The sequence below is a fragment of the Zonotrichia leucophrys genome, chromosome 3, assembly GCF_028769735.1.
Source record: "Zonotrichia leucophrys gambelii isolate GWCS_2022_RI chromosome 3, RI_Zleu_2.0, whole genome shotgun sequence".
Lineage (NCBI taxonomy): Eukaryota > Metazoa > Chordata > Aves > Passeriformes > Passerellidae > Zonotrichia > Zonotrichia leucophrys.
This window is the reverse complement of record NC_088172.1, coordinates 10,898,772-10,907,588: the sequence shown is the minus strand read 5'-3', so window position 1 is coordinate 10,907,588 and position 8,817 is coordinate 10,898,772. Positions and strand designations below refer to the sequence as shown.

The 8,817-nt window shown below is 43.4% G+C and overlaps 1 protein-coding gene across 2 annotated transcripts; it reads right to left on the bottom strand.

Moving 5' to 3' along the window:
- Nucleotides 1–1,781: 1,781 nt before the first annotated feature.
- On the bottom strand, nt 1,782–8,310 carry SDHAF4 (succinate dehydrogenase complex assembly factor 4). 2 transcript variants are annotated; one of them, XM_064707341.1, is made up of 3 exons: nt 8,214–8,310; nt 5,744–5,896; nt 1,782–2,067 (listed from the first exon to the last, which is right to left on the bottom strand). In XM_064707341.1, exons 1-3 carry the CDS (start codon nt 8,251–8,253, stop codon nt 1,958–1,960), a joined length of 303 nt encoding a protein of 100 aa, XP_064563411.1. In that variant the 5' UTR covers nt 8,254–8,310; the 3' UTR covers nt 1,782–1,957. The 2 variants fall into 2 exon arrangements, with proteins under 2 accessions (XP_064563411.1, XP_064563412.1); XM_064707342.1 differs by lacking the exon at nt 8,214–8,310 and adding an exon at nt 8,051–8,197.
- Nucleotides 8,311–8,817: the final 507 nt, after the last annotated feature.

The window sequence follows — 8,817 nt, the reverse complement described above, 5'->3', positions numbered from 1 at the left end:
GAAAATGATGGAAAAGTGAGAGCAGTTCTTCATATGCTAAATCAAAACTGTAAGTCTGCATCCAGGGAGGAATGCACCTGCAGTCAGCAGTGAGTAAAGCAATTAGATCTGAAAATCAGGAATGCCAAGAAGTGCAATTAGGTAAACATTCATGGAGTGTGTGCTGGAAAGGGTAAAACCTGGTATGAGAAGATAATGAAGTAATGCAACAATCCATGGAGAAGATTTAGAATTAAAAAATAAAATAACTGCAGTATTTCACCTCTTCTTTGTGAATTAAGAAGTTAAGCCTATACATAATGATGCAGAAAAGGCAGAAGCTTCCAACTAAAATTTCCACTTCCTATTTGAAAAGGTGGTGTATTGTGTCCAACACACCAGCAACTGAAAAGGCAAAACATTACTAGAAATAATTAAGAAATTAAAGACAGCTGACCCAGCCTATCTTTAGGTAACTGAAAATGTCAACAGATTTTAAAAAGATCTGTCACTATACAGAGGGAAACCAGAATGAATCAGATACAAATACAAACCAATTTTCCAATATCCAAGCCATGTTGCAGAATTTAAAGGTTCAAAATCTAATTACCACTAATTAACACCTTTTATGAGAAACAGGCTTTCATTAATCTCATTTTTCTTGTCAGTGAGGTATTTGGTTGATAAACCTATAACTGAATAGGTTCAGTATTTTTGTAGAGAAACACCACAGTGAGACAAACATCCAAACTCACAACTAGAGCAACTCACTGGATACACAAACCACACAAAATTTCAACAAGGAGCTGCCCCACTGGCTGCCAGTGAAGTGAGCTTTAGGGAGGCTGCTCAGATTTGTGACAAGACCCTCACACTTTAACGCTCGAGTTAAGTTAAACCAAGCAAAGGCAAAGCTGGGCAAAGCCCACACCCTGCTCTGATTCTGTGACTAGAGAAGATCCATTTGTTCAGGCTATCAAAAAGAACTTGCACAGAAATGTTCACATTTCAATAATGACAACTTACTCTCATTAGTAAGTACCCACACAAGTGGTAGATTTGCATGCTACTATTACTCTACTACAGCACTTACAACTAGGCAAATTCTTGAATCAAGAACCGAGCTCAGCGTGACTGAAAGATATTTACTGTGATGCCAGACAACTTAGTTTAAAGACCTGCAACATTACTTCCTAATGAATTTGTCCCCTTTAACCATAAGGTTTCAGACAACAATGCAGTATTTTTCCAAAGCAGCAGTTAGCCCATGTGCAAAAGGACAACTCCACTTACAAAAAAGATAATGTAAGTAGCATGAAGAAGGTGATAAAGGACAGTGTTCCAGAATTCCAAATAGAGCACCTCTACACTACTTGCAATCAAGAGCTGACCCTCTCCAAAATTTAAGTCTCCATTTCCATTGTGCTACTTACAGTCCTCAATCAGAGACAAGACTGTCCCTTCCCTACAAACAGGAAAAAACACCAACCCACTGCAACAGGGACAGGTTCTTGAGTAAAGGGGCTTTCACCAGGGAACCACTGTGTGAAATCAGTGACCTACTGATCTCAGAGTTGGTTCTACCTTTGATGAATGGTGCTCAGGTTCCTGAAATGCAAAGTTCTTTCAACGCTTTTACACCACCACATAAATCTTTATATTCATGAAGAAATACAAGCCCTTATACATCTCAATAAGCTCCTGACTACCAATTTCACACCACTGTACTTGCATTTATACTTGCACAGTGTAAATAGTATTAAAGATCAGGCAAACATTGAGCCACTAACAGCTCCATAATCTGAGCTACAGCACTGTGTTTAATTACATTGCATTAGTAAAAAAATTCATCACATGACAGAATGTGGTGGCACAACAGAAACAATAAGCTCCATGACAAATCCAGGTGAGATTTTTTCTGTACATTATATATTTTAGCAACTAGAAATATTTTATTAGCAATACAGACATTTCAGTATTAGAAATCTATACAACGTCCTTTTCTTTCCCAGTCTCCAAAACGTGTAGGTTCAGGGCCTCTGGGTCCACCCCTCTCTTTTGTAGTAGGATTGATTCCATCAGGGAATTCTAAAATGACAGGGAAAGTCCATTAAAATTTCTATAATGTTGACAAATATAAAGATGCTATCATTAATGATGTTTTCCTTTTAGTTTCATTTTCAAAGACAAAATCAATTCTTTTTTGTTTTGAAAGGCAACCTTGAACTAAATATTTCCCAGAGCCCTAGAAAATGAATTTCAGGTTTTTTACTGCCATATGATCATATATATTAATTATATATACACATATATATACAAATACAGATATAATATTATTTATTATGCAAATAAAGAAGCAACCAAATGTCTAGAGGCATTAAAGGACCACAGCTTCTCAAGTCAGAACCTGCATCATTTGGGTATGCTGTACTTATGTTCATGAAATCTAAAACCCCAGCTATCATTTGCTGTTTACCTCTCTAATTTTAAGTACTCTGTTTTAATTTTAGCTTGAATTTATTCAAGATTCTGTTAGTCTTGTACTTAAAGCAACCAGGTTGGATGGTTGAGCCATCTAGTGCTTCACCTGTTCTAATGCTTCACCACCCTCAGAGTAAAGAGTTTCTTCCTAACATTTATTCCAAGCCTGCCTTCCTTCAGTTTAGCACCACTGCCCCTTGTCCTGTCACTATCTGCTTGTATGAAAACTCCTTCCCTGCATTTTATAAACCCCCTTAAGGTACTGAGCCCCCTTCAGACATCAGAAGCCCAGAGTCAGATCTTCCCAAAGCCTTCTCTTCTTCGGGCTGAGCAACCCCAGCTCTGTCAGTCTGTCCTGGCAGGAGAGGTGCTCTAGCCCTTTGATCAGCTTCTCTGGACCCTTCAGACAGGTCCATGCCTTTCTTGTGCTGAGGACTCCACAGCTGGATGCAGCATTCCAGGCAGGGTCTCATGAGAACAGAGGACAATCACCCCCTTGACTTGCTGGCCCACTGCTTTTGATGCAGTCCACGATTCGTTTTTCTGGCCTCCAATGACACACTGCCAGATCATGTCCAGATTTCATCCAACCCCTTACCCTGCTACAAAAGAGAAGCACACTGCCAGCTCATGCTACTTTCCTAAACACCACAGAGCCTTCTGGTACCTCAGCCAGCATTCTTACACTACTCAGTGCACCTTTACTCAGGGCCATCTCCTAAGAATAGTTAACTCAGGCCATGAAGCCACGAAGCACTTGTGGCACAGCACCCCCTAGGCTGAGTCTCATCCTGCACCAGACTGTGGGGCTCCCAGAAACTCACAGCACCCCACATGGCCCTGGCCACGCTGATTCTCCACAGCCTCCCACAAACACACCTAACTTGGGATCCCTCAGTCATATCCCTAACTCAGCCCGGGTGGGCAACACAGTCACGAGGTGCAGGGCTGGAAATACAACAGGAAGACTACAACAGAAATTCTGGACATCAGACAAAAAGAAAAGTGATGGAGGAAACTCATACAGCTACAGGCTACACAGGATGACATACCAGGATACCTGCTTCATAACTGATGCCAACCAGGAAAAGAAACATCAGTATCTGAGCGCCTCTGGCAGTACAAGGGGTGCAAATGCACCTGATATTATCTTGTACAAGTCATCTTCCCAATATCAAAGCACTGCTCATGCTGGCAGTGGATGCTGATGCTCAGAAGATTTCTCCACTGACAGATACAGCAGTAGGAATTCTAAATCCAGCTTCAATTCTTAGTTTTTTTCCGAATAATACAACAGGCAGTTTGCAAACTATTGCTAGTGTTACATGTAAAAAATACAGGTGCAACTAAAGAGACCTTGAGTCTTGCTCCAAACCCAGAATACCTAAGCAAATAACAAAAGATAAGGATTATGCATGTTTTAAATGCAGCAGTGATGGCACTGATTTGCCTGGGAATAAAAAGACAAGGATTTAACAGCTAAGCAGCTGTAACTCCAGTTAGAGACACAGTAACTCCAACTGTGAGCCAGTTCTCAAGTGAGCCACAATCTGAAATTGCATGGAAATGATTTTATAATACGAGAATAATACAACAATACAACGACAAACTGTGGAGAAATTTGTGAAAGGAGAAGCAGAAGCAGCTTTGCACCATGATGCAAAGCTGTGCTGGCCTCAGGGTAATACACTCTGGAGCTGGAGACCAGTTTTTAGCTCTGCTGCACAAACTAAAATGGCACTACACAGTGCCACTTTAGCCTGTATGAAAAGAGGGCACTTCTGTGAAAGAGTATCTGAGGATTTTGGACATGAAATTAAGGATTCTAAGGTGGAAGAACACAATCAGTTTCTTAAAAGAATGTAAGGATTAATTAGTCTTTATGCTGCTATCATTTAACTCTGGTGGCCTCATGAAATTAAAGAAGGGGCACATCCCCATGCACCGAATTATGCACGGCACTGGCTTGCCTGGATGTTGGATACAGAGCCCCTGACAGATGGGACAGCTACACCCCCTTTTCATTTTCTGGAGGTGAGTGGCAATGCTCTCATGAGGCAGTATTACATCCAGTTCTGGAAAATTACTTTATCCAAGGCTACATCCCAAGAACTGAAGCAATTACCAGCACTGTACAGAAGGGCACATTATTGGGTTTGAAGGATTTCATGAAGTACTGTCTACAGGTGAAGGAAATTCTGCTTCCAGTGGGCACTCTGCTGCCTTCCTTTTGGAGACTTTGTATCAGTCTGTATTTCTTTTCCTCAGGATGTTAGTGCTTTCAGACTTGGCTTCCTGTTTACATGGTAAGGCAGAATATATTCTGTATACAGAAGAATGAGAAGAAAATATTTCATCAAATTGTGAATGCTCAATTCATGAAGATATTGGGCAGAAGAAACTTGGGTTTCATTTGCTGCAAATAGTTAAAAGTTATTCTTTGCATTGCCTTTTTGAAAACTTTTGTATCATAAATACTTGTTTAAAAAAACAAAAAAAAAAACGAACCCAAACCCCACCCAGAGTACTGTGTTCAGTTGTGGAGTTCCCAACACAAAACAGGGGTGGACCTCTTGGAACAAGTCCAGAGAAGGCCACTAAGACAAACACAGGACTGGTGCACCTCTCCTATTAAGACAGACTGAGAGAACTGGGGCTCTTCAGAAGAGAAGGCTCTGGGAACACCTTTTAGAAGCCTTCCAGTACCTGAAGAGGGCCTGTAAAAAAGCTGGACAGAGACTTTTAACAAGGTGATGTAGTGACAGGACAAGGGAGATTGGCTTCAAAATAAAAGAGGGTAGGTTTAGATTAGCTATTAGGAAGAAACTCTTAACTGTGAGGATGGGGAGGCACTGCAACAAGTTGTTCAGAGAGGCTGTGGATGCCCCATCCGTGGAAATGTGCAAGGCCAGGCTGGACTGGGCTTTGAGCAGCCTGTTCTAATGGAAAGTACCCCAGCTAAAGGCAGGGCTGGCACTAAGTCAGGACACCCAGGCAAATTTGCTTCTCTTCAAGAGCAGAGGAAGCCCAGGCTCTCTGTGTGATTTGCTACAATGTCTGACCATGGCTGTTCTGAAGGTTCTTCTCCCCTGGGGCACCATTTGCTGCAGCTGTGCCCACTGCCCTGCCTCCCTGGTTTGTTTTTCAGAGCAGTAAGCAGTAAGCTTAGAAAATGATTCTAAAGAGTGCTGAATGTCTGTCACCTTCTTAAACTGACACCAGCACAGCATCTGGCAGTCTTGCCTTTAAAACACAGCTTCCAATTCTGTAAAACATCACTTACTTTCCAGAGGTTCCTTCTCCATACTGGACTCTTCTGGCTCATCAAACCTCCCCACTGGCAACTTTGGTTTCTTCAGTGGCTGCTTAGCAGGTTGAGCTCTCCCTCCTGGCTTAGAGCTGGAGCTGCTTCGTGAGTGCCAAAGCAGTGAAGACTCTATCAAGCAAATGGACATGCAGCATAAATGTGGGAGTTTAACACTGAGCAATGTTGTGACTGTCCAGAACACCTCTGAGAAAAAACTACTTCAGGGATGAGGGAGAGGAAGGCAGGAAAACAAACTCTAAAAATTATTTAACAATCAACTCATGAACACCTAAGAAATCAGCACAGATAATTATTTTTGGCCCTAGAAACAGATGTAGGCAAAATTGTGTTAGTTGTATAACTCAGTTCACATTAACAGTGTATTTTAAACTGCTTGAAGTTATCTTTGCTGTTACTTTCTTGTATTTTAGACTCTTAAACAGTAATTATGCTAGCATAGACCAGTACAGTCTGTTTTCCAGGAGAAATCCTAACCTCCCCCAAGAAACCTGCTGATTTCCATATCTTGGCTCATTTCCAGCAGCTTTTTAGTCAGAAAAAGCTTCTGCCTTCCCAAAGGAAAGTTTAAAAAAATAAAACATTCCCTTAGTAACAGGTTTTCCAGAATGTCAGCAGAAGATAGCTGGGTTTCCCTTAGGATGGTAAAATAATTCAGCTGGTAGTCAAAAGCAGGAAAAACTTTGAGCATGTTTAAGTTCAATTATGTAAGTGTATGCAAATGCTTTCACTAAAAGCATTCACTTTTTTTCCTTAAACTCCTACTAACGGTTTGGTTTAAAAAGCCAAAAATGTCCACAGTGAGCATAAACTATCCACTAAAAATATTTTGGCTGTGGACAGGTGCCTAAAGCAGTTCTGACATTTCTTAAGAAGCAAGATTCAAACACAAATCCTCCCTGTACCAGCTGGGTGCAAAGTACCTGAAAGAACTATTATTCCACTTTTCTAAGGAGATTGAATCAGGAAGTCTTCTCAAGCACTGACAACTTGACTCGCCTAAATATACAGCAGCTACCAACTCACTTGTCTTCCCAGAATCAGCATACTCATTCATTTTAAAATACCACATTTTTAATATCAAACCCTACAGCCACACAAACTGTATTATGTCTGCCAACTGCTGCCAATGCCCCAAAGGAGTAAAGCATGGTGTAACAAATTATCAACAGTAAAGGATCCAATCTGTTGCAAATATTGGGTCTTTCTACTCCTGCCAAGCTTCTTGTCATTCTTCAGTAAACCAGAAAGAAAAGCTAGCAAGAAAATTCAATTATAGCTGGTATTCTAGTCCAAATTAAAATAAAAAACAGATTAAGGTACTGGTATGAAATGTATTATCTCGGTCACTAGAGAAGAGGCAAAACCCATTTTCCTTGATAGATTTACTTGATGCTCTTGACCAAAATAAACTCTTCTTGACAGAGAGGTGACAAAAGTTCAACATTAAACATCTCTGAAAAAGATGAGATAAACTATCAATACTAGTAAGCCACATTGTACAAACTGATCTTTGATTACCTCCTCTTTTACACAGTGTCACAATGCCCTACCAATTGTTAATTATATAACTGAACTTGAAAATACCAATTCTTTAAAGTTGCTGCGCAGCAATATTCCATCTTTTGAAGTGGCCCACAGCATGTGATTTATCCTGACAAAGCCATCCATGCAGCGGGATTTGGGAACACATCGGGATGCTCAGAGGATTAGAGCGTTAGCCACATCTTGCCAGGAACCTGACAGCCAAATGGAGCACAAACATCTAACAAAAATTCCATGAACATACAGTGCACTGGTTTTAGTGTATTGTATCAATGGCAGCACAGAACCTCAGCTTTTGGCGACAGGGAAACACCCAACAAAGAGCCCAAGCTGAGGCCTGAGGGACAGGCTCTGTTACCCAGTCTGCCTGACTTCTCCATAAACAAACTCCCTGAATTTCCTCAGGAGAAGGGAACGGAGCAATAACCTCCAGGTCCACAGCACGTTTCCTCCAGCTATTCTCCAAACCTTACACTGCTTTTTAACATTTTACTGCCGATAAGAACGAAGCAACGACAGGGCAAGAAAACCTCCGTAATAACAGAGTTGCCCGACAGCAGCAGGTTTACAGGACAGACGAGAATATTAATATCGAAAGGGCGAGGGGGAAGGCAGGGAAGGGGTTAAGAGCAGGGAAACTGTGGGGCCACGGAAGGTGCGGGGAAAGCTGCGACAGCCCCGGCCCCACGCTGAGGAGGCGGGGTGCGCCACACTCCTCACCCGCCGCCATCTTGGGCGCTCTCCAGCCCCCCCAGCGCCGGCAGCCCGGGGCGGCGCCCGCCCCGTCCCCTCGCTCGTCAGCTCCTGCGGGAGGAAGGGCAGGGGAGCCGGGGGCCCCTCCGCGGCACAGCCCGGGCCCTCCCGCCCTCCGCCCGCCTCTTACTCGCTGCCCCGGGCGCGCCGCGCAGCAGCCGCAGAGCCATGGCCGGGACGGAGCCGTGCGGGGCGGGCAGCGCTGCCGCGCAGGCGCCCAAGGCGGCGGCGGCGGCTCCAGCCGGGGCAGGCGGCGAAGGCGGCCCCGAGCAGCGCTGCCTCAGCGGCCTCACGATCGCCCCGTGCCCCGCGCTGCTCCCCGGCCCCGGCAAACAGCGACGGACGGCGCCCCGGGAGCCACGGTCCCGGTGAAGGCAGCTACGGGCTCACGGAGATGCTGGAGAAATGTGCTGTAACTCTGCTCCACGTTTGTCTAGGGGTGCAGAGAAAAGACGTCTTCTTTCTTCAACGCAGTGAAGAGTTTAGCGCTGCAGGAACCCGTTTTCCCCTCAATCTGTAGTGTAGTCCAGCTAGGGGTTTTTTTATTGTTTTGTTCATTTTGTTGGTTTTTTAAATAATAAAAAATTGTACATTGTTCAGTAACACACTTTGGCTAACACCATAGTGATGTACACACAGTGTTCATGCTTTCGGACAGCGTCGTTGCAGTTTCCGAGTTCAGGCAGTGAAGCTGCTTTTAAGGTTCAGTATAAACCTAACCCTGGGATAAGTAA

What these genes read in the sequence shown, in the direction of transcription:
- SDHAF4 (XM_064707341.1), bottom strand. Translation starts at nt 8,253, where the DNA reads ATGGCTCTGCGGCTGCTGCGCGGCGCGCCCGGGGCAGCGA. An exon ending in CGGCGCGCCCGGGGCAGCGA is followed by an intron (nt 5,897 to 8,213) that starts GTAAGAGGCGGG and finishes TTTGCTTGATAG; the next exon opens with AGTCTTCACTGCTTTGGCAC. An exon ending in GGAGAAGGAACCTCTGGAAA is followed by an intron (nt 2,068 to 5,743) that starts GTAAGTGATGTT and finishes CTGTCATTTTAG; the next exon opens with AATTCCCTGATGGAATCAAT.